The sequence below is a fragment of the Pholis gunnellus genome (genome assembly GCF_910591455.1).
Source record: "Pholis gunnellus genome assembly, chromosome: 11".
NCBI lineage: Eukaryota > Metazoa > Chordata > Actinopteri > Perciformes > Pholidae > Pholis > Pholis gunnellus.
In genome coordinates this window covers 14,255,303-14,280,977 of record NC_136538.1, presented here as the reverse complement: position 1 = coordinate 14,280,977, position 25,675 = coordinate 14,255,303, and the positions used below count along the sequence as shown (strand labels likewise).

At 41.2% G+C, this 25,675-nt stretch overlaps 3 protein-coding genes across 3 annotated transcripts; 1 reads left to right on the top strand and 2 right to left on the bottom strand.

The window, feature by feature from the left end:
* Nucleotides 1-1,475: 1,475 nt before the first annotated feature.
* Nucleotides 1,476-5,049, bottom strand: lrit2 (leucine-rich repeat, immunoglobulin-like and transmembrane domains 2; the record flags this gene model as incomplete). Its single annotated transcript, XM_079168695.1, has 3 exons — nucleotides 1,476-2,296; nucleotides 3,799-4,589; nucleotides 4,940-5,049. The coding sequence occupies 3 exons, from the start codon at nucleotides 5,047-5,049 to the stop codon at nucleotides 1,476-1,478; spliced, it is 1,722 nt and encodes a 573-aa protein (XP_079024821.1).
* A 1,916-nt stretch (nucleotides 5,050-6,965) lies between these two features.
* Nucleotides 6,966-10,486, bottom strand: lrit1a (leucine-rich repeat, immunoglobulin-like and transmembrane domains 1a; the record flags this gene model as incomplete). Its single annotated transcript, XM_079168591.1, has 4 exons — nucleotides 6,966-8,032; nucleotides 8,321-8,626; nucleotides 9,407-9,867; nucleotides 10,365-10,486. The coding sequence occupies 4 exons, from the start codon at nucleotides 10,484-10,486 to the stop codon at nucleotides 6,966-6,968; spliced, it is 1,956 nt and encodes a 651-aa protein (XP_079024717.1).
* A 3,277-nt stretch (nucleotides 10,487-13,763) lies between these two features.
* rgra (retinal G protein coupled receptor a) lies at nucleotides 13,764-17,935 on the top strand (the record flags this gene model as incomplete). Its single annotated transcript, XM_079169265.1, has 7 exons — nucleotides 13,764-13,842; nucleotides 14,186-14,342; nucleotides 14,755-14,876; nucleotides 15,475-15,628; nucleotides 15,753-15,870; nucleotides 17,421-17,534; nucleotides 17,792-17,935. The coding sequence occupies 7 exons, from the start codon at nucleotides 13,764-13,766 to the stop codon at nucleotides 17,933-17,935; spliced, it is 888 nt and encodes a 295-aa protein (XP_079025391.1).
* Nucleotides 17,936-25,675: the final 7,740 nt, after the last annotated feature.

Genomic DNA, 25,675 nt, shown 5'->3' with positions numbered 1-25,675 from the left:
CGGCACAGATCTTACGTGACACATGGCCTCTGTGTGTTGTGTTCGCAGAAGTGGGAGATGAGGAAGTGTGACTTATATGTACAGTGACGCAGAGAGGATTTAACATATGTTAATGAAACTTTACAGTTACAGTTTGTATAAATACTACTTCATCATTTCAATCACTTCAGTGGTAACTAACTGTGTAGATCCGGTTCAGTCCTGTGTAACAGAAACTTCCCAGTGTTGACAATTTTCAGTCCCAGCAAGTTTACATAACTTGTGTTATGGATGAATTGCGTTGACACACACCGCATGTGAAGCAGCCTTTCTCTAAGGGAGTTGTTAGCCTTCATGAATAACATTGTGAGAACGCATGGGATAAAGTATGAGCTGCGCTTTTTGTAGTCCATCTTTGGAACATTGTAGTTTCATCACGGCACACCCACATCGATAACATCCGCCGTTGTATCATAGTTCTGCAGCCTTGCTTAAGCGCAGTCAGATTCTGCAGAATTGCAGTTGTCTTTTCCTGTCTTGGTTGCAACCTGTTGTATTGCTCGCCCCTCTGGTTCCCTGATCACATAGTGAAATGATATTCCTGTTGTGTAGTCAAATGATATGTTAATCTAAGCATTCCCATTTGGTATTCAGGAGGAAGCCTCAAAATAGGGTCAAAAATACTGATTGATTTGTCAACACAAACTTGATGTGTAACTGAAAACCTTTTTTGTATCTGAACCTTTTTCATTACTGAAAATATGTGTGCAAATCTTTGTTATGCAAAGACAGATTGGAAATGATATGTGCGAACCTTTCATTTGCTCACAAAATATGCACTCATCTCCTTTTGAATTCAAAAATGTATTATTTTTATTCATATCTTTTTTACACATTCAAACTGTTGAATTATTTTGTTCTGAATGTAATAATACAAAATGATTTTACATATTCAGATATCCTGATACACTACAATACCTTTTACCCATTTTGATTCCATAGACAAATACATTAAACAATAGCAAAGTGCTAACACAGAATTACATAAAGATAAAGTACTACTACTGAAGTACTTTTAAAATATGTACTCATCAGCACTCATTCATTGTAATCAATCAGAGGTTTTATATATAGCAGCAATTTGTGTGACAATTGAAATTTTAACATATGATAACAAGACAAAAATGTAATATTTAAGACAGGAAAAAGCAGCAAACAGGTGCAAACCCTTGAATAATACTCTTGACATAACGGTCATCTTTCACATCTTTGCAACAAACTCCGCAGCCTAGAACAGAGGGAGAGATGAGATTAAAACCAAGGCAGACAACTTGATCATTCTTCTGACTATTGAACTTATAAGTATTAAAATCAGTGTCATACAGCAGATCTATTTGTTCTATCCTATTTTACAAAAATAACTGATACAGAGTGAGACATTGGTCTATTACAAGGTCAGTTTCATGTTTTACCTTGTTGGCTTCACAACTAGTAATTTAATACAGTTCAGCTGTGAGTCTGCTGTGGTCGGCTTTGCCTTTATGCTGTCTGTCATCTGACCTTCTCCTCACCTTCCGGTCTTCACTGGAGTCTTTATTAACCAGGCCCTCGTCGCTGGCAGCCTGCAGGCTGTCGAAGGTGCCCTGCCTCTCCCGCTCCATCCTGGAAGAGCTCCTCTCTCTCCGTCGGTTCTTCCAGGACTCCATGATACCCTCCAGGCAGGCAAACTTAGTGTCGGTGGTGCAGGCACACATACCTATAGGGACCGCCAGCACCATGGCTAAAACTATAACCACTATATGTATCAGCTTCTCCCTCTGCTCCATTTCAGTAATGTCACTTCCTGTTACAAACACAATGCACTGGCCATTACGTGGTGCCTGGTTCTTAAGGGTTACACAGATTTCATATTTGGTAGCAGACATCAGATCAGAGACGGAGTAAGAGTGAATCCCAGGGCCGATGAAGATCATTTCTTTCTTATCATTGCCTGCGCTGCCAAAGTGGATGGTGAACCATGTTTCTGCAGGGTGGTCCAAAGCGGCGTACCACTCAATGGTAATACCACGGACAGTCTGTTTGGCAATGTGGATGTCAATGTAGACGTTTTCATCCCTGGCAGCAGGTGGAACCGGTTTGTCATAGAGGACTGGTGACTGGGAGCCGTCTGGAGAGTGGACGTCCAGGAGGACGCTGACAGAGGAGTTTCCAATGAAGTTGACGGCAGTGCAGGTGTAGACACCACGGTCAGCAGCATGCAGAGAGGGGATCACCAGGAGGGATCTGATGATGTTTTCATCCACTCTTTCCTGAGACTCTGGGAGGAAAACATGGATATCCATTTTTAAAGAACATGCAAGATTAGACAATAAATCTCAGTTTGGGAAAACTAATTTTGTTCATTATCTAAATACATTTTTCCACATATCAAGTTGAATACAAATTATTTCACCAAATTCAGGCAGCTTATATTCTGAGATGTATGAGTTAATTGTCAACATAGTGGGTAATTATTTAAGATCTAATAAATATGTTAGGGGGGATTATCTCTTTTGGGGATAATCGTTACATGCTCCATGCATAATATAACATAAGAAAAATATAGCAGAAAAATGTTTTCTCACCGGTGCAGTTGATTTAAATCTGATATAATTACATAGAAAATTTGTGATCACACTTAAGAAATGAAGGCTGAAAATGTTGTCTTTGTATAAATGTAACTAATTATCTAACAGGAGAAGGTATGGTCGAAAAGAGTGGGAACAAGACGGCAGTGAGCAGTTGTAATTAATGGCTTTATGGGTGAATTATGTAACTTCAAGATCTAAACAAAGACCAGTTTATCAATTAATAAGATAAGAATTCATGAAGCTTTTTAATTCATCAGAAAGGCCACTCCCATGGACCATTTAACCTGTGACTTTCTGGAAACAGCTGAACAAAATGCATTTATTAACTGGCTAATATTTAAAGTGTACATGGGCAAATCCTTGATTAATGATTTATTAACATTAACAATTTCAAATGACTTACTAGCTTTTGCTATCGGCTTACCCAACAATCCTTTATGAATTACTTATTCACACTTATAACTGTAGACGTGATGGCCTATGAGGCAAGTGTTACTCTTTTTCATTACTTTTAAATTACCTGACTATTAATGACTCCAAGCGAGGGGGATATTTCCTAATCTTGCTTATAACTGAATTATAAAAAGCATTAATGAATCATGTATTATAAAGCAAGGAGCTACAACGTATAAGCTCTTTATAAAGAATACTTTGTTTAAAAGTGTAGTGATGATGTTGTATTTTGAGGACTATTTTTTATTTGGTTCTTAATGTGTGTAAAAGTACTTTTACTTAAGTTTGCAGCTACTCGACCCCAAATCTTTTTTTTAGGTGCATCACTGTTAGCAACACATGGTGATAGTGATAGCATGGACACTAGAGGCAGCAGCGGCCTGGTTATGTGTTCATGATGAACGGTTTACTCGCAGTGATCTGCAGTGCACGGCACTCTAAATATTAAGTCTGATGACGCAGATTTTTACTTAATTAAACAGTATAGCCCAACACGGCTGACATTAGGTAGGCTATAGTGCACTATAATCTCCAACACTCTTAATCAACACTGATGGTGTGCAGATTGAGAGAATCAGTGGTGATTATCGCGGTGGGCCAATATCCAGATTTAGATCTCCTCATTTTAAAGAGGGGTTATAAAGTCTGCGATTAAACCGTATTTAAGTATCTAATTTACCACAAGATATCACTCCGGGTGTGTGTGGATGACATGTCGTGGACATCACACTCTTACCATGAAATCCTCTGATTATCTTCAGACCATATGTCCACCACACCGCGGGGTCTGGCCGGGCCTTGGCGATGCAGCGCAGGGTGAGGTTTGCGCCCTGTGGCACGCTGATGTTGGAGGACGGGGTGGAGACGATGGGCTTCACGCACGCCTGCAGCTCTACCTCATGGAAGAACTTGCCCGCCTTAAATTCCGGCCCTGAGCAGGTCAAGTAGGAGTTCATTAGTATAATAGGGGGGCTCAGGGATCTGATGAACTCCACGAAGCCCTTCAGGCGGCAGTCGCAGACCCACGCGTTGTCGTGGAGCGCGAGGACGACGTTCGGTCCGAAAGCGGCCCCCTCCTGCTCCTCCGTGTTCTGTACTTTCTGGTAGAGAGGCCAATTTTGGAAAACCTCCTTCGATATGACCGTAAGCCGATTGAAGGATAAGTCTAAGTAAGTCAGATCTGGCAAAAATTTCAAAGCATGCTCGGGCAGGACGTCCAGCTGGTTGTGCTTCAGGTCCAGGATCTTCAGGGCCGGCGTGTTTTCGAACGCTGTCCATGGTACTGAACGGAGCTTGTTCCCTTGCAGACGGAGCTCGGTTAAGTTCCCCAAACCCTCCAGACCCTTTGAGTTGATCACTGTGATATCGTTGAAGTTTAACCACAAGTTTTCCAAGGCGGGCGTCTGTGAGAATGCCCCTCTGGGTATTTCAGTAAAGTGAGATTTTTCTATTCGTATTTTGGTCATATCATCTGGAAGGTTCTCTGGTATGGCCCCAAACGCACTCTCCTCCATACATATGAGCGACCTACGAATAAAAGGAAGAGTTTAATTGAACATTTGGGTATGTAGTGTGGAATAAAGTATCCATATATCTATCTATCTATCTATCTATCTATCTATCTATCTATCTATCTATCTATCTATCTAGCTATCTAGCTATCTATATCTAGCTATCTATCCTTTATAAAAACAATAGATAGGGCCACAAATTGGAGCTACAGACCTCCATCTAGCCCTTTTTAAAACAATATAAGATATGCACTTTCATGTAACCATATGTCCTTGACTCATTTTCCGCCACCCACTGACACATTTAAAAGATTACAAATAGCGTCTGCCATGGTGAAGCTTTTGACTGCATGAATCAGGTCTTACCTTCCATGGCGGTCTTCTACGCAGCTGCACCCACGTAAACATTGAGGATACGTTTCGTACGCCTGGATGTTAAACAAAGCAATAACTAGCAGGCAACAAATTATGTCCATAGTCCGCGAAATTTCATAAAATTGAGGGCTACATTCGTGCTCGAGACATGTCGAGTGCGGCAGACGAGTGAAGCCTATTAAGTCTAATCCCTGACGTACCTAAGTGGTGTCTAATTCTTTGTGGAGACACGCATGATCAACACCAGGACAGTGTGAGCAGGTTTGACCCTCTATGTTGCTATGTCGATCTTTATGAATTGTTTGTATCGATTCATCTATAAATGCTTATGAATCACTTATATGCTATTAATAAGAACAAATGTCTGAGTTGCCAATTATAAAAGTTTAAAATCCATTAATAAATACCTGCAAGTTCCACTCTCTAATCAGCCATCAAGTATGCAGCTATACAAGTTAATACGTTATTAATAATTTAATTTTGGTCAAGATTCTCTGCATGTTTTCTCAGAAAATAACTGGTCCATGGTTTTATTGATGAATTAAAGAGCCATAAAGAGAACAGTCCTGCTGGGAAATCTGGTGGATTTTTCACAGGCAGACAACCTTGAAGTTGTTATTGTCAGTACCTTTATGACCGATATATCAATTGTTGGTACATTTCTTATTAGCAATAATAAAGCTGTCACAACTTACAAACCCTTTAGGGGGACTTATCAGAAAGTCGTAAGTCGCAGACTACCTGAGACAGACACTGACTGTCAAGAGATGGCAAATACTGAACTCATTCCATGGAATACGTTTGTTCAAACCAGCCACATAAATAAAATAAAGAGTATAATCTGTATCATCCTTTTGAAATTAATATCTATCAACACGGTGTGATGAAACAAGACAAAGCACCAACTGGATATGTATATAAAAGTTTATTCAACTATTCAAATAATATCATTGGAATGAATAGATCTACATTTAAAAGGGTAATGATGGTGGCACAAAACATGTACATAAAGATATTTCAGTATGTGTCTCACTGCTGGGAATAGAAATCGTTTAACATTTCATTTAGCATCATTTCTACCCTATTTACATTGTGTCATAGTTCAGTCCTTTCTGTACTTCTCTCCAGCTCCAGCTTTCCTCCACACACCAGAGTGTTGAACCATGCCTATGTCTATATCTTCTCTGAGAACAAATGACAGATATATACAGAGGCACAGACTTAACTGTATATGTAAGTGTACATCATGCAGTAAAGTATATACAATTCATACACATACATTAATGATATAAACAATAGAGTATCTACCAATGAGTTCCCTTTAAGTCAGATCAGGTTGCAGAGGTTTCTTCGCTGGGCCATGCAAGTGAGATGAAAAATAGTTTACAACAATTGCTCTGCTCTTTCAGCTTTTAGACATGTTTTTTCTTACAGGCTTAGTGATCAAAACATTCTTTTAGACACAAAAGCATGTGCACACGTTGTCTTTGTTATTCATTTATGCACACATGTATGTCAGTGAAGTGAGTTTCACTCTATCTGTAAGAAACATTAAATATTCTACAAATGTCTGAAAAAAACTAAGTTAATTATGATGTTAAATATTCCTCTAAACTGATATTTCCATTATAGTGCAGCGTGCAAAAGTCCTTTGATAGAAGGTGGATCTCTGTGGCGGTGGAGTTGGTGGCATGATCCAGCGAGGAGGGACGGGTGGGGGGGAATCCCATGGTGTGGGCGTACGGGAGCGTGTGGGATGGGGACTGATGTCAGGATGTTGCTGAGAGTGAGAGTACGGGCAGTGATGGGGATACGGATACGGATGTGGATGGAGATGGGGGTGGTGATGGGGATGCGAATGGGTGTTAGCGGTCTTACCGGGACATGGATGAGGACGGGTGTTGGCGGTCTGAACGGGACATGGATGCGGATGGGTGTTAGCGGTCTGACCGGGACATGGATGCAGGTACGTGCGAGGAAGATGGTGTGGAGCAGGAGCCGGAGCTGGAGCATGATGTCAGCAGAAGTACTCGTTAGGCTGTCCCTCTATCTTAGCTGTTGCCTCAGAGTCCAAGCTGGAGCGGGCTGACAGCAGCCTGTTGGACTCCTCTGGGTTCAGTCTGTTCAAATACTCGCCCTCGAGCCCTTTGGCCTTCGTGCCAGGCGACAGCGTTTCAAAGGTCACGTATGAATCTTGGATGTCCTTGGATTTCTTTCCCCAATACTTCTGAATGCGTCTCTTCAGAGCCCCACAGCACACGATGACAGTGAGCGGGACCGCAATTATACAGGCCACTGTGATCACAATCACATTAATCAACCTCTGGGTCCCAGTGGCACTGGCTGCTTCATCAGTGGAAAATATGACGCACTGCTCTTTCTTGGGGATCAGCCCCCTCACACACACACAGGCAATGTACTTGGTCCTGGGCACCAGCCCGTTGATGGTAACACGGTTCTGTCCCGCCCCAACATTGATCTTCCTCATGTCCCTCTCTCCAAACACAGCATACAGCACACTAAATGCTGTTGTGTTCTTGGCCTTAGGGGCTCTCCAGTTCAAATAAATTGTATTGTCTGTGTCACCCACCACCTTTACTGAGCGGACCACCCTGTCCGGGTCCTGCTGCAGCGATGACGTGTTGGCCGCCAGGTTGCTTAGATTAGTCTTCTCCAGATCCAGCAGCGCATCTGGGTTGGAGGAGGTGGCAGGCCCGGGGGTTGCTCTGTCAGCTAGGCTGTAACTGGCTAGTCCAGGATCAGGACCAAGACCAGGTGGAAGGCCTGGATCAAGGGCAGGCTGTGATGAAGGTGTGGAGGTTGGAACCACATATCTTGCTACCAGTTTCTCCTGGTAGGCAGCTTTGCCCACCGGGTTGGGTTTCTTGACTTTGGCTTTCTTGTCATTGCTGGTTTGATTCCCTTCTGGTTTTGGTGAGTTAGAGACAATGAGAGAAATGACAGCTTCAGCGTTCCCAGCATAGTTAGTGGCCTTGCAGATGTATTTCCCTGAATCCCGATAGGACACAGCTGGGACACGGAGGATGGACCAGGTGATTCCCTCCTTTGAGGTTTCCTGCTGGACTATGGTGGCCGAGAGGGGAGAATATGATCATTACAAAATGGTTACAAAAGGGCAATGAGAGAGAAAATTTAAATATGAGAAATATCCCCTTTCATCGATGTGCAAGTGATTACACAATGTTGCAATGGTCATCAGCAGTGTTGCATAACTCATTGCTGTAGCCATAGCTGTCAGTCAGACTTACAACCTCACTAACTCCACTGTTAGCTTTCTGTTTAATTAACAGCAGCACTACAGTGCATAAAAAAGCATCTTATCTCAGTCACAACACACAGAGAAAGACTCACCTGTTCCATTAAGGAGTCGCCCATCTGCCTTGCGCCATGACAGGTCTGGGATGGGGACTCCAATGGTGCCACAGCGGAGCAGCACATTGTTCCCAATAGCGCTCCGGACTCGTGCCACTGCTGTGTGGATACGTGGGAGCTGACAGCGCCGCAACTCTGCGTCACTGAACAGGACCCCTGATACACTTTCCGGTGCTGAACACCTCAGCCTCGTGTCAATGAATGCCACTGAAAGAGTCGGAGACTTCTGGAACTGGACCAGGTCGTAGAGCCGACAGTCACACACCCAGGGGTTGTCATGCAGACCTGATGGTGAGGGCACATGTGAGGTTACAGAAGGAAGACGAGCATCCAGCTGTGTGCAGAGTGATAGACCAGCCTGCAGATGGCCGGTGTGGATGTAAAGATGTTAATCCTGTAAGAGGATTAACATTTAATTCATAAACTACATCATGGCCATGACTACAACGATGATGATGATGATCATGATGATGATGATGATGATGATGGTGTCAGCAGACTAGTGTCCAAGGTCAGGTCTTGCTGTCATTTCACCCTCCTGTCCTTTAGAGCTGACCCTGGAACAGCTGTCCACTGTTCTGAGTAAGATAATGGATTAAGATGAGTAAGAGTAAAATATTTTTTTTAATTTTCCACACAGATAGATAGATATGAAATAAGTGTCAGCAGGAGCTGTTAAAAAACATGTTAATAAACACTTACATCCTATATCTGCTCACAAGAGTGGTCTGCATTGCAAACCATTTATAGACTGTTTGACTTAGAAATGTTAAATAGCATTAAAATAATGTGTTACTTTGGTCTCTAAATGCTAATTATGTTACATCGTTTTTCAAAGAAAAATATCATCTTCAAATATTAATGGAGCAAATTGTATTAAGTACTACCGACCTACCCTTACCATACATCAAATGAAGCTGTTTTGTCCAGCTGCTGTTCAACGACGCTGCTTTGTGCAAAATTAATTAACGTTTCTTTATGCACAGTGCTTGACAGCGCTGTGGTATTTTTGGTATTGTGAACTGAGGCAGGCGTAAACCACGACGGAAGTTTTAGGGGATTTACCAAGTATCATCTTGGAGCTCTCTGGACCTTGCACAGGTTTCGCCGCCAGCCAGGTGGACAGCACCTCGGTCGGCAGGGTCAGCAAGCTGTTGCTGGACAGATCCAAGTAGGTGAGGTTTTTGATGTAAGTGGTGGCCTCCGCTGGCAGAGAGGGGAGCTGATTGTTGTGCAAATCGAGAAGTCTGAGACTGGGCATATCCATGAGAGATTCCCAGGGAAAGGCGGTGAGGGCATTCCCGTCCAGACGAAGCTCCTCCAGGTTGAGCAGTCCCCGGAAACTGTCCGGGCTCAAGGCGGACAGCGTGTTGAAAGACATCCACAGGAATTCCAGACTGGAGAGGTAGTTGAAGGCTTCGCTCGGTATCCGCTGGATGGCCGTCTTCTCAATCCGCAGCTTGGACGTGTCAACAGGAAACCCGACAGGCACAAGAGATATCTCGGGATCATTGCAAATCACGCTCCTAAAAGGGAGACATCATTGGAGAATGTTTGTTCACCTCCAAATCATCCGACCCAAATTACGCATTTAAGAACATTGTTAACAAAGTAAATGAAAAATATAGAAATTAATTAGAAATTAGCATTACATTCTGATATGAAGGTTTTGAAGTCTAGAGGATACAAACATATGGGGTAAATTCATAAGCATAAAAAATGCTGAGGCTAATAATTCTGAAAAAATACTGATTTCCACTGATCCATCCAAACTATCCAAAGTCGCATAAAACGCATTGATGGGGAGGTTGAAAGTGCCTTTGAAGATAATCCTGCATTAAATAAAATTGGACCGACATGCACTCGCTGAATTATCTTTTGTACACGTGTTCACCTCTATGCAAACATCTGTTCTCATATAACGACTAGACAATACCCTATCAAAAGATGCAAGTCTGCCAGAACACTTTATAATGTGTTTTTATATGAAGTAGGCTAATGTTTTCTTGGACATCTTCCTTACCTGGCCTTTGATCCATCACTCAAGTTGTGGTAAAAACAGCTGCACTGCGACGGGCAGGAGCTCACTGGGGAGAGAAGTTCACCTGTGGCCGCGTAGAGCCCCAGGAGCAGGACGAGGAACATTTTGGCCCACTTTTACGCATACGCAGCTTGGCTACATGCGCCCAGTTTGCGCCCACTGAAGTCAAACAGACTTGCTTTTTTCTCTCATTTACAGGAATATCATCCGCATTGCTTTGTCCCACCGCTTCGCTGTCCCATAGTGATCGGACTGCTATGAGTCCCGAGATAAAAAGGATAGACAGGGATTAGCGAAAGGACTGGCGTTCTTTTCATTTGGATGCGTATTGCATCCCGGAATCCGATAGGCTGAGCAGAGACGTCCCTATTTATTATCACAGAAAAACACTTCCGAAATGGTCATAATCCACTGTGATGTTTGGATTTTTTCTTTCCCTCAAATGTAGCTTGTTCATATGAGCCCTGCCGTGACTGTTAATCTGTAAATGGACAGCACTATGTTCTACCACAAGGTGGCCCCTTTATCCCAGCCTGCGGCTCCTACCTTGAGACCATCGCACAGATGCTCATTTAACATTTCCTTAATCCGCAGTCCTTTTTTAAAATGTATTTTTTTTTATCACAAAACAACGAATATCACTGCAGTTAGAATGCAGATATAGAGACTTTGATGTAAAAACAATAATATGAAAATCCTTTTTTTCATGTAAAGTAAGAGAAAAGAAAATTACTCTACAGTTGGGGCCTGAACCACTGACAAGATATTTCCAAAAATGAAGCAAACAATTTCCTGCATAATGTCTCATCAAAGAAAATACCCATTCTTAAAAGTTGTACTCCTTTTGGCACCCCCTCTTCATCCCATTTATGTATTTGCACAACAATTACGCATGTAGACTATTCATCAACAGGAAACAAAGTAGTATTTTATAAACCAACACAAAATATCAAAATAAAGAAAACGACTAAAATAAGTAAGAAATGTATGTTTATCAGTTTGAGTGAAAGAGACTCAGTGGCCTTTAGATTTCCCCTCATTAACCCAGTTATTCCAACACTGCTAGAGGAAAATACCTCCCATTGTAAAGTTTGTGTGTTGATAAATCCATGTGTTACTTGGCACCTGTTCCTTGTGTTTCCCCTTGTATTGCATCATGCTGGAGGTTTAGTGTTACACTTGGCTGGCACTGCAAAGTGTGCCGACTCTGGCTTGAAGATCTGACGAAACACACGAAACACTCTTTAATGTGTTTGAACAAAGAAGCAACATTGCATCTGACTCACATTTCACCACAGTGCCAGGTCAAACAAGTTTGATAGAGATTAATACATCCTATAGATTGATAATGACAATAATAGTTACTGAATTATGTGCGACATATGGATATATTCAACTTTTCCTTCTTTGCCCTTTACTAAAGAGTTATTTCACTCTTTTGTTTTAAAATCCATTCAAACCACAGGTTGATCAGTGATTTTACAACCTTTCTGGTCTGTGTTGAGGCTCTAAACATGTTGAGCGATCATGTTCCCTCATGTTGAAAATCTTAAACATTCCATATTGCAATGCAAGTAGTTAATCTCATTTACTGAATCCAATAAAGCTGCCCCATTTACAGTGTATGAACTAGAAGAATGGACCTTATTTGAAGTGCAATGTCATCCTTAGTGTGCAAAAGGTCTCATAAGAACAGAAGTAAAATTAGAATAAATGGGATTTGGGAGTGTTTGCTGTATCATACACTATCATTATTAATATGAAGCAGGAGTTGTCAGATCAAACGTTAGAGTTTGAGCAGAAAAGGTCAAAAAACATTGTATACATTTATTTGTGACAGTATTTCTTTACACTTTTGAGGATATTTTTGAATGGTATGGAATGTTTGTTGATTTGTTAAAGCATTATTTTATTTATATTTTTAGTGTAACCAATTGTAAGATGGTAAATTTGGACCAAAAAAAGGAAGAAGTATGCAAACAAAGTGACAACTGCACACTTAATGTTTGGGTCAACCAAGGTCACAGGGGTTTTTTGTTGTTGTTTGGAGCCATTTGTTTTTAGTGGGATGTAAAGTGTCCAAATATTTAAAAATATATATTATATATGATGGATCTTGACCATTGGCATTCCATATTATTAAGCACTTTTCATACATTTTCACTTATATTTCCCAAGATTTCTGATCTTATAATCCTGAGACTAAGAGAGACGTCAGCAACACAATGTTAGGCTTGTGTCCCCTCTATCCCTTTGGCATGAAAAGCTGCAAATTATGTCGCAACTGAAACGTGACAAATGCATTGAAGGGTGGAGATGACGGCTGGATTTCATGTCATACTTGTTACGCTTATTGGAACACATGCTTTTATTCTACACATTTATCCCTTATCACACAGAAAACTCCAGACTGAACCAAGCTTCTTTTGACACGTTGTGTCTGCGGTTCCAAAAGGGCAATTTTGTGTTGTCCTCTGTCATTCCAGGCAGATGCCATATTGGTTTAATCTCTTGAGGTTAGTGAATCTATCAAATGTTTTATTCCATACAAAGAAAAAAATGTGTGGATGTGAAACTGCCCAGTTTCACATCCACAAGTCAAAACAGAGCCTATACCATATGGGACAAAGGATTAAAAAAAGATACAGATCAACAGTACTCACATTGATCCTCTGTAGTGTCACATTAATCCCTTTGTGTCATTAATCAGCGAATGGGCAGGGTTACTGCAATGAATTGAAACACATCACAAGCATTTTATTTTAATATAAACTGATAAGACACCATGTGTCTTTACACTTATTCACACACAAACATATATATATAACATTCATGCACAGCCTTTGGCAAGAACATGGACGTCCAAGAATAATGGTGTTATTATTGTTGGTGTTAATGGAGGGGAAACGTATGATGTTGTGGTTGGAGGGTTGTGTCTTCTCCTTAAAATGTGAGTGTAGTTCTGATATGACGGGAGGCTGGATCTCTGCAGACACCTGTTGTGTCTCCTTAAAGCGACTCAACGCTGTGAGCTGCATCAAACGCGTCGTTGCGTCTCGTCCTTTGACATTGGCCGCGGCTGCATCCTCACCCGCGGACGCAGAGACACAAAGGCTTGTTGTGTAACTAATTGAGGGCTTACTGTTGCGGTGGCTAAATACGCATTAAGGGTTGAGGTTTGAGCGGTTATGTTCATTAAGACATTCCTGCACGGATTGGGGCGACAGAGAGTGCGTGGGCTTTACATAATGAAGTGCATCCTTTTCACGTGAAATGCCCCTTTAAAAGCCGTCTCTCAGCCAGATAGAGGCACATCGTAAACGAGCGGGTTGGGAGGAGTGAAAAGTCTTTGACACTTTGTTGTATCAATTCGACTTCAGGATGGTCTCGTCTTACCCTTTACCGGACGGCTTCACCGACTTCGATGTGTTTTCACTGGGATCTTGTCTGCTGGTGGAGGGTGAGTGTTTCTCTTTTGTGTTGGAAATCAGCCAAAAAACTACTGCGAGGATTCGAGGGGCTGCACCCGCTGAGTAACGTTAACCTATGGCAGGACCTGACGCCACCCGGTCACTGACACTAGGTGGAAGGAGGCAAAGACTGTAGCTTTCTCTTAAGACTCGCACATTAACCTACACGTACAATCTGTTAACAAAATGCATGGCTGCGATGTTTGAAAGGAGCATGTTTATGAAATGCCACGGTGCTGCATGTGACGCAATAAGCATCGCTGTGCGCACTGGTTTCCATTCACCGCCGCACACTGCCTTCATTCATGATTGTTTATTTCTGTTCCACCAAAGGTCTGCTGGGCTTCTTTCTAAATGCGGTGACAATCGTTGCTTTCCTCAAAGTGAGAGAGCTAAGGACCCCCAGCAATTTCCTAGTGTTCAGCTTAGCGATGGCAGATATTGGCATCTCTATGAACGCCACCGTCGCCGCTTTCTCCAGCTTCCTGAGGTCAGTGATGTAACCACCCCCTTAAATAATGAATATCATGGGAGATTTATTGAGCAAATACTACCTGGCTACCTGTTCCCGAGACGAATCTACACGGAGCTGTATAATCGATACCGGGAGGTACAATCAGTGTTGTAAAGGGGAGGGGGAGCGGTCAATACACTGCTGAATAAAGGTTAAATGTCAAACTGTAATTACGAGATGAAATATGCTGCTCTCAGTGTTCACCAGCCTAGTGATTATATATATTTTCATTTATTTATAGCCTCCTATTATTGTTTATTACCATAATCTAAAATAGTAAATTCATGGATTGCGTACCTCAATCAGTTTTAGTGTATTTGGTAAATTGTTACTTATTCTTTTTAGATGAATACATTAGTATATTTATGAACACACCCTTTGTCTCAAGGTACTGGCCTTATGGCTCTGACGGATGCCAGACTCATGGTTTCCAGGGCTTCGTGACAGCTCTCGCCAGCATCCACTTCATAGCCGCCATCGCTTGGGACAGATACCACCAGTACTGCACTAGTAAGTCCGAGTAAAATGCACAGTTACAACCAAATGCATTTTGCTTTCCCTACCCCATGAAGCACAGGCTCTCTCTCTCTCTCTCACACACACACAACACACAACGCACACACAATCAAACACTGCAGCAGGTTTTTGTTCTCGGTCTCCAGCTGATTTTAAGACCTCCTGCTAATCTGAAGAGACCAGCTGGTTACAAGTGGCCTGTTGTCTTTAAATTTGCCACAGACCATGGCCATGAAGGAATAAAGACCAAATAGCTTGTGAAGATAACCAACATTGTTTCCCAAGTTGCAGTTTTTTGGTGTTAAAACTGCAACCTGGGAGACTTGTGTGTTGAGTAAAAAACATTTCTTCTCATGGTCAGAAATAATTTAGCTCCATTGCTATTTTTAGCCATCATTAATAGCAGGATACGCAGCGGGAAGTGGAAGTGACTGAACATCTCACCTGCAGTTCACACTATTTTTCTGTGCTTATAAGACAGCTAGTTACTGTGGTATTAACACGGTAAAACAAAGTGCTTCTGCAGTAGTGTGACCTTTTTTGGAGGTGTTAGAAAATGTCATGATGAATGTTTTGAACTTGCTTTCATCAGGGACAAAGCTGCAGTGGAGCAGCGCCATCACTCTGGCTGTATTTGTCTGGCTCTTTACTGCTTTCTGGTCTGCCATGCCCCTCATTGGCTGGGGAGAGTACGACTACGAGCCCCTCAGGACCTGCTGCACTCTGGACTATACCAAGGGAGACAGGTACTGTGTACACACATACACTCTTCACTATCAAGATAAACATTGATGTCTTTGCATACTCTATCCCCCATTGTGATTAGTATATACTGATTTTACAGCCGTATGTGCATTTCTTTCTCCACAGAAACTATGTTTCCTATTTGATCCCCATGAGCATCTTCAACATGGCCATCCAGGTGTTTGTTGTCATGTCCTCTTACCAGTCCATTGCACAGAAATTCAAGAAGACTGGCAACCCCAGGGTAAGTTAAAAAAAAACATACGAAATCCAACAACAGGTATAATGTGATTCACAAAGATTTAAAATTAAGTTGGCATAGTAATTCTATCTAGACATAGACAGACTGACTCTGTTTTGCTTTAGTTGCTCCAAAACCAAATTGAATCTCATGCTTGCTAGAATTTAGAAATGACAGCTTTAGTTACAAATTTAGATTTCTACATCAAAAACATATGAGCTTATAAAATACATTTTCTTATAAATTGAACTACCCAACAGTATATACAAGTACAGCTGAACAAATTATTGCTTTCCCTTTTATTTAAATGTGTTTTAATTATCTTACATTTTCCTGGTTATGCTTACATTATTTTACTTAAGTAACAATGCAGGAATTTTACTTTGAATATTTTTACAGTGTGATACTAGTGCATTAACTTAAAAAAAAAGATGAATACTTTATCCATCACTGGAAGAAATCATAGAAATCCTCTTTATATTAACATCAATTTCATCTCTTCCAGTCAGCACAACTTTCTCACATCCTTATTTAGACTGACAAACAGACAGTGAATGGAGAGCATGCAGGCTGTGACATATGTAGGTCAATGCCTCAGGGGGAAGACCGGGTGCTTCAGTTGGGAATGCGGACAGTAGCTGGTGTGTGTTGAAAAGAACAATGTATCTGTGAGTGGGGAGTTCAATAGTGGAGTTCCTCAGGGGCTAAATCAGGTTGCCTCACTTTATGTTGCAAAAGCCCTATTACTCACAGTCATCTGAGTTGGCTGGAGACACTTTCATTACACGCACAAAGGCTGCAGAGTAGCGGCACCATGCTCTCTACCAGAGCAATGGAATTGTGTAGTGTAAGGACACACAATGTATGCCATAAAAACCTGGAGAGATACAGTTGTCCAGATTTGTCCAATGGCCAAGAATTGGTGAGAAGCTGTGTCTGATATCGCTTCATAAATATGCTTATATGCCTCTGTAACTGGCTCTTCAGGCGTAGGACTCCTATAGTCAGGACAAAACTAAACTTTAGTACAAACTTAACAATTTTTTATTTTTAGAGCTGCCAAAGTTTCCAAAGCGGCCAAATGTGTATAATATGATACACGAGACAGCTAGAATATTTCCAATTCATGGAAAGTACAGCCATAAAAACAAGTTGTGGGGTTGAATAGTTCACTTAGTGCAACCATCATTATCTTTAATGCAGAGTTGAAAGAAGCGGATGCAGAATATATGATACTATCAGACAGTGTGGAATAAAATAGTTTGTTCCAACCTTAAAGCTACTCAACAACAGGGGACCCTGTATGTTAAGAGGTTAAATATATCTCTGAATGTGTAAACTCACACTTTGACCCCTGGATTACAGCAAACTGCCCCTTTACTCGCTAGCTGTTTCTGCTGAGCATGAATGGTCTCAACATAGACACAGTTATTCTCCCAGGCGTGTGACTGGACCTCATGACACAAGGCATTTTTGTCTCCTTCACTCCATTTGTTAGATTGGTAATCATTCATGTTTTGTACCTCCTTCTCTTCTCTCTTTTCCCTCTGTAGTTCAACCCCAACACTCCTCTTAAGACTATGCTGTTCTGCTGGGTACCCTATGGCGTCCTGTGTTTCTACGCCGCTGTGGAGAACGCCACCCTTGTCTCCCCCAAGCTCAGGATGGTAAGGACAGCCAGCACAAAGATGCACACAATAACTCTCCACTATAATTCAGACCTATTGGTGCATCGTTTTCACCGGGATTGTTTAATTAGAATGATTTTGATTTTGATATTGTCATAAAGATTCTAGTCTAAGTGTCTTTAACTAATTAGCCGAACAAGCCATTATGCTTGATTACTGTATTCTAGTGCATTTTCACGATAATCTCCTCCTCCTAAGCATTAACAACCTTGTCATGCTGGCACCTGTCTCTGCAGATGGCTCCTATACTGGCTAAGACCTCTCCAACCTTCAATGTCTTCCTCTACGCTTTGGGAAATGAGAACTACAGAGGAGGCATCTGGCAGCTCCTCACTGGGGAAAAGATTGAAGTGCCTCAAATTGAGAACAAGTCCAAATAAACTAAGCATGCAATAACTACAAACACTTACTGTCATGGTGGTTTCTTCCAGGTACCTAGTCTGTGACTGTATGTTGTGTCTTGAACAGTGGTAGCCTTTGTCCCTTGTAAATATCCGTCCTAAATTTGTTGTCCATTGTTTCTGCAGTTGCGTTTCGTAAAGGATTTTTTCAAAGACAAATGAGAATAGGCATGTTGTAAAAACAAACGAAAAAACATTGTAAAATAACTTAACTTTCAAGCTGCCGAAAAGTAAACTAAATTGAAAGTGTCCAACACAATTCCTCTCAGGCGGGACTTCTAAGTGCAGCAGTGTTTCATTATATCACTTAAATGCAACACAAAGACATTGGACTTGGCTACTTCTGTAACAAACACAGGATTTCTCTCTAGTTGTTTTTTTCAAATTGAATGTTACTTCTCTCATGGAGTAGGGGATGCTTTTCCCTTTGAGTTCATTTTAAGAAATGCTTTCTATAAGCAAACGCCATTAGTGATGTCCAAATATTCTATTGGTTTCCAGGTTCATTTAAATACAAAAAGTCCTACAAAGAAATGTCATTTAAGGAGCTTCAAACCAAATAGACAGATATTAGCTAACAGAGGATCCACGTCACAGTTTTTGGATGGTTGACCTCTGACAGTCGGGAAGGTGTCCTTCCTTGTTTATGGCGCCTGTCAATGAAAGTGTGTGCACGCCACTCTCGTCATGCTCTGTACAATCGTGAGTGACCTCTGTATTCAGAGCAGAACTGCACTAATCCCCTAAACAAGGCGACCATTCTTCAATACAGCCCCCACGTCAAGTTAGAGATTAGTCTATGGCTGTAGCTTAACTCGACATGCTTCTGGCCTGCAGATTTACGTATGAAATAAAGACAGAAGTCTCTGTGGCATATAAAGACATAAGAGAAGTCAGAATTAGTCATTGGTATTTACTTAACAATGAGTTTAAAACAAAAATTCCTGGTTTAGATTATGCTTAATGTTATTAAAATCCCTTCGATGACTCAGACCAAGACTATTTAATTTAGCAATTTAACTAGTGGAAATAATAATGATACATTTTACAAATAGTGTGTTTTTCTTCACATATGATTAAAAACAGCATTACTTTGAAATGTATAGTCTATCCACAGTGTTAGACAACACACAATAACATACTGGTTATCATATAATCAACGTTCTTACAGTAGGTTTCACAAACCAAGCAGTCATAGTATTATTTAATGTAGCATATGATTTTAGTATATAACAGGATAATAATTAATGTTATCAACTGACGCATGTCAGACTTGGGGTCAGAGTGGAGTGTGTTTCTTTAAGATGCTCTAAAAAGCTTTTTAGACCTTTTAAACATATGGGATACTTTATCAGACCGAGTTTCTATATTATGGTACATTCATTATAACGTAAATCTTCAACAGTTCGAATGTTATCCAATTTGTTTGTCAGTCCAATTGCTGTTTATAATTTAGGAAAGTAATCTTCCACAGAGTAATTAACATAAATACATAACTGACAAATATCCAGCAATTCTTGGATGATTAATAAAGGACGAAAACTGTCTAGAATATTTTTCTTTTTTGTATTATTCATCTTCCAAAAAGCAACAATATCCAGCCAACGCATGTTACCTATACCATTACTAAGAAAGACAATGTTCCTTGTGACCGTATAAATGACCCTGATGTGTTCCGTGGTGGAAAGTATAACTTTAATACTTGCAAAGTACTCACTTTGCAGATTGAGATTATTATTACAAAATATTAAAAAAGACATTCTTTCACAGCAGTCTATTAGTTAACCTGACTTTTATGTGACATTAAAGTGATGCAAATAGATCAATGACTGTACATTTCTTTTAGAACTTTAAGTATGTTTTGATGTTCAAACTTATGTACATTATATACCTTTCTATACTGTGCTATTGTAGTAAAACTTTAAACTTTTAGCTAAGAATTTTTCCACCACTGGATGTCTGTCAGTGCAATTACAGCAAAGACGTTCAACCAGCACGATGAAGAGCTTACAACATACAGTAGAAGCCCCCAGTTGGTGTTCCCAAGCAGATTAATTGACGACAGCCTGTCAGTGGAGCAGGTTGTTGCATAATTATGCGGTACTGACACATTTACAGTAAGCAAACCCGGCCGTTCATCGGCAACATTCTCATTTATTCCAGCTAATTTAATCTGCATGAAAAACACGGGGATAAGACTCTACCGATGGAGGGAGGGAGGGAGGGATAGATAGATAGATAGATAGATAGATAGATAGATAGATAGATAGATAGATAGATAGATAGATAGATAGATAGATAGATAGATAGATAGATAGATAGATAGATAGATGGATGGATGGATGGATGGATGGATGGATGGATGGATGGATAGACAGATAGATAACTGTGTGTGTGTGTGTGTGTGTGTGTGTGTGTGTGTGTGTGTGTGTGTGTGTGTGTGTGTGTTCAGTTCTTCCAGGAGCAGGCCAGGGCTTATGTTTGTTAAGCCTCATAGCAGAGGGGATGAATCTGGCCCTGCCTGTTTGTTTTTGAATACAGGGGCAGCACATCTCCGGCCAGAGGGTATTCTGAGGTGTGGCTTCTGTAGGGATCTATTGATGTTATCATAACAAAAGTCCAGCTGCTTTTCTCTCCTCTTCTGTTACTGAAACATACTGCTCAGGTGGGCAGGAGTATCCAGTTTTCAGGTGTAAAACTGGAAAAGGCAGTTTCTAGCTTTACATACATTGATCGATTGTCTGAGAAGCCCTGGTTGTATTAGCTTATGGTAGAATATAAACAGCTGCCACAATCCCCCTACCCAAACGGACCCAAAGGGAAATAGACAACAGTTCCAGCTCTCACGTGTCTTTAACATGCATAGATGAGCTTCATAAATCCATTTAACTGAGTCATGTTGTTATGTAAGACCTCTGTTAGCCAGTTATCTGTAAAACACAAGATACACACATCCCTACATTCTTTCACGGTGTTCGATGATGCATACATGCACCTGTCCTAAGAAGATTTTTGTCATTTTTTTATCAATTATAAAACTTCCATCATACCCTTCATGGCGTGAGCGTCAAAGTCGGCAGACGTTGATGCACATATGGAGCCGTCATCTGGTGGGAGGAGTTATTTTGACCCCACCTCCTAAAGCGCTGCAGGCCAACATGATCAACTGCCAGTACAAATGTATTTTTAGAGTTTCAAGGAACATGACGCAATACATGATTAGAAAAATAAATACCTAATGTATTACCTTTCTGTAGTAAAAACTACTCTTTCTCTCTTCATAGTTTATCAGTATCTATATGATTTGTCGTCACAGATGATGTCCACAGAATAATTATTTAAACCGCACTGGCCAGAGACTTCTTCAAATAACTGCTGGATTATGTTAAATTTGAATCCAAATGTCTGGCAGCTGACCACAGTCTGCTTCCCCCCCCCCCCCCCCCACTCTCACAATCAAACATATTCAGGTACTTAGTCCACTAAGGATTACGTCTGGTCAACCAATGAAGTTTTCATACAGGATTTTTGAGAGGATTACACAGCAACATGACCACGAGTGCGAGAGAATCAAAGTGAGTGAGGAAAGTTCTAGAAGAAAAAAAAGAAGTTATATGAATAAGCTTTGTCCTGAGCAATGAGGGAGAGAAAAAACCTATAAATAATATGTGGACTAATGGATGGTTGTAACACTGCTTACTACTGGTAACCCCAAGCAACAGTTCATGTGATTGTTGTATAAATGCTCCCTGCACTATCAGCCGAAAGTCAGTGATTTATCAACCATAGATAAGGAGAATCAGCTGACTGACTCTGGGAGTGAATAACATGCAGTTATAACTTGATTTCTGTGTTAAACAACTGTTAATTAAACAACTGGAGGTAGTTGAACAAAATGAAGATAAGAACCAGAGGATAGTAAGTAGCACGTGTTTAATTCACACACTGTGGGAATAAATCTGATATTTAACTCAAGAAAACACATCACTGAATAATAACTGAGCTTGAATTATTTTCTAATAATTAATAAACTTTTTATAAGAAATCCAGAAGGTAACTGTATCAGTGCAATTTTTGCACATACAAGCCGTACAAGCCGCTCATACTGAGGCTGAACTTAAGCTAACAACTGCATGTTAACAACAATAATAGTAGCCGGCTGATGCTTAGTGTGTCAAGCTTAGTTTAGCTTGTTGAATGGTAAAATTGGCTATATTTCTCTCTGTTATGTTATAAAACTATATCCCTTATTAAACAACAACTTTACCTTTACTCAGATACAACATTTGGGCTACATTCTACTCAAAAAAGCAAAGACAGACAAAAAGAAAATAATGCTGCAACCATATGGTTTCCCTAACCGGCCTTACACTAAATCTTTCTTGTGGACAGACTCCCTTTGCTGATCAGTGAGGGAGTCCGCCATCCAAAGTGGAGCACATTATTTTCAGTGCGTCTGAATCACCATCTTTGTAGGAATGACACATTGATTCTAACATCTTGTGAATGACCTCATGCCCAGCCAGGGCAAAAACAAGGTGAAATGTCAGTCTTCTGCCTCAGATCCACCACACATTCATTCTCTCCATTAGTGATCGTGACTGTCAGGGAAGCCGATTATATAACCCCGGGCCCATATGACTACACACACACACACACACACACACACACACACACACACACACACACACACACACACACACGCTCTTGTTGAGCAGCCACAGGACAATCAATGGTAATGCTGACCACAGCTGCTCTTCCAATCAATTCATTGAATTTGAGAAATCACACCATTTTACACAATGTGATTTACATGAAACACATGGACATGCAACAGTATTGTATACAAATCCAACTTTAAAACAACAATCAAATACACACCTAAGACATTACGTATTAGAAACATTTTTTTTAAGAAACCGTATTTTTACAGGATTAGTGTTTCAGTGTAATCTAGATTAAAGTGGAGCTGTGCGTCACTGCCCTTTAGAAATTGCTGTTTTAATTCATTAAACTACTCACTTTGACTAGTATAGGGTGGACAATATTGTGAACACTTCACACTATTGACACCCTGACACACACTCAAATACACACATAACATTCTGCTGAGTGCTGAGCAGTGAATGTCACCAAGATGATTACAGTTACAATGACAATCGTAAGATCCTTTCAATGTATCGAAAACGTCTGCCCGTACACACGAGGAATGCTTTTCACTATTTCCTTTCAATTAGCTGTTATCGTGTTATAGGTTGGAGTGAGTGACCACTGTTTTAGAAGGCAGTATTGGAGCCCTTCACTTTTTAATGTCCATAATTGTTATAATAAAATGTTTTTAAAAAAGACTGGAGAAACTGCATGCTCTTTGACCAAACCTGCTCAAGCCCCCAGTCCCCTTCCAATTCCCCCTCCCCTGTCCTCCTACCATTCAAACCAAGCTCAGCAGAAACGTTACGTTAGCAAAGTCCAAATCCCCCTAAACTACAGAAGACAGAGGTCATATGACATTTATTTCAAAACAGTTATGTGAGTCAAGTCCTCAAACACAATCTATTCAATTAGCGTAATTTGTATGGGTTGTATTGTCCCATTGAAGGTATTTCAACAGGTTAAAGGGATTGGGATGGGCTATAATCTGTCAAAAATAACTCCCAGGAAACAACACCACACCCAGGCTACGCCTGAGCACAAGATGACATAGTTCTAATATATGGTCAATCATTCTCTTTTTTGTAATGTGCGTTCAGCTGCCACAGAGTCCTCAAGCCATCAGTATATAAATGTGATTAATGAGAAATAAAAATTAGAATCCACATACATTATCCATCTATTTTGAAATGGATTAGTGGGCCGGTTTATGACCTCCAGACCCCCGTGATGTTTGATCCTGTTCTCATGGCTGCTTATTTATCACACGGTTGGTGTGGGAGTCTGAGGTTAAGATTTACTGCAGTAAGTCATATTAGTAAGCTGTTGTCCAATAAGGACTGGGCCTTGTTTTGTTCCCAAGCAAAGAGAGAGAGAGAGAGTTTCAGTAATCATTTTCAGTATTGTTCAAGTTCCAAGGTAGATGCAATAATTGTGATTTTGTTTTTATCTCCAAGAACAATACATGCTGATTACATTGTCTGTGCCTGTATGACAGGAGCCAACCAGTGCACAAGCACCTGCCTGAAATTCTTCCAAGGAAAAACAGTTTTTACATTTATATTAAATTAAAGCCAAATTTGTATTCTTCTTCTCTCTTGTCCTAAATTGTTTATTTCAATTCTACAAAACCATAACATTTGTTTATCACAATGTGTAACTATTACACTGCAACTCTGCAGAACCCCGCTGAAACATTGTACACTGTACATGTTTTTGTACATAATGTGTGACATACAGTGTTGATTCATAATTATTCTCAAATTTATAAACCAAATGATGGGTTAGGGTTAGGGTTGGGTTAGGGTTAGGGTTAGGGTTTAGGGTTAGGGTTAGGGTTAGGGTTAGGGGTTAGGGTTAGGGTTAGGTTAGTGTTAGGGTTAGGTTAGGGGGTTAGGGTTAGGGGTTAGGGGTTAGGGTTAGGGGTTAGGGTTAGGGCTAGGGTTTAGGGGTTAGGGTTAGGGTTTAGGGGTTAGGGGTTAGAGTTAGGGGGTTAGGGTTAGGGTTAGGTTAGGGGGTTAGGGTTAGGGTTAGGGGTTAGGGTTAGGGGTTAGGGGTTAGGGTTAGGGGTTAGGTTTAGGGTTAGGGTTTAGGGTTAGGGTTAGGGTTGGGTTAGGGTTAGGGTTAGGGTTTGGGTTAGGGTTAGGGTTAGGGTTGGTGTTAGGGTTAGGGTTGGTGTTAGGGTTAGGGTTAGGGTTAGGGTTGGGGTTAGGGTTGGGGTTAGGGTTGGTGTTAGGGTTAGGGTTTAGGGTTTAGGGTTAGGGTTGGTGTTAGGGTTAGGGTTGGGGTTAGGGTTAGGGTTGGTGTTAGGGTTAGGGTTAGGGGTTAGGGTTAGGGTTGGGGTTAGGGTTAGGGTTGGTGTTAGGGTTAGGGTTTAGGGTTGGTGTTAGGGTTAGGGTTGGTGTTTGGGTTAGGGTTAGGGTTAGGGGTTAGGGTTGGGTTAGGGTTAGGGTTGGTGTTAGGGTTAGGGTTAGGGTTGGTGTTAGGGTTAGGGTTAGGGTTAGGCGTTAGGGTTAGGGTTAGGGTTGGGGTTAGGGTTTAGGGTTAGGGTTGGTGTTAGGGTTAGGGTTGGTGTTAGGGTTAGGGTTGGTGTTAGGGTTAAGGTTAGGGTTGGGGTTAGGGTTAGGGGTTAGGGTTAGGGTTAGGGTTGGGGTTAGGGTTAGGGTTGGGGTTGGGGTTGGGGTTAGGGTTAAGGGTTAGGGTTGGGGTTAGGGGTTAGGGTTAGGGTTGGTGTTAGGGTTGGTGTTAGGGTTAGGGTTAAGGGTTAGGGTTAGGGTTAGGGTTGGTGTTAGGGTTAGGGTTGGTGTTAGGGTTAGGGTTAGGGGTTAGGGTTGGGTTAGGGTTAGGGTTGGTGTTAGGGTTAGGGTTGGTGTTAGGGTTGGGGTTAGGGTTAGGGTTTAGGGTTAGGGTTAGGGGATTAGGGTTAGGGTTTAGGGTTAGGGTTAGGGTTAGGGTTAGGGTTAGGGTTGGGTTGGGGTTAGGGTTAGGGGTTAGGGTTAGGGTTGGTGTTAGGGTTAGGGGTTAGGGTTAGGGTTAGGGTTGGGGTTAGGGTTAGGGTTGGTGTTAGGG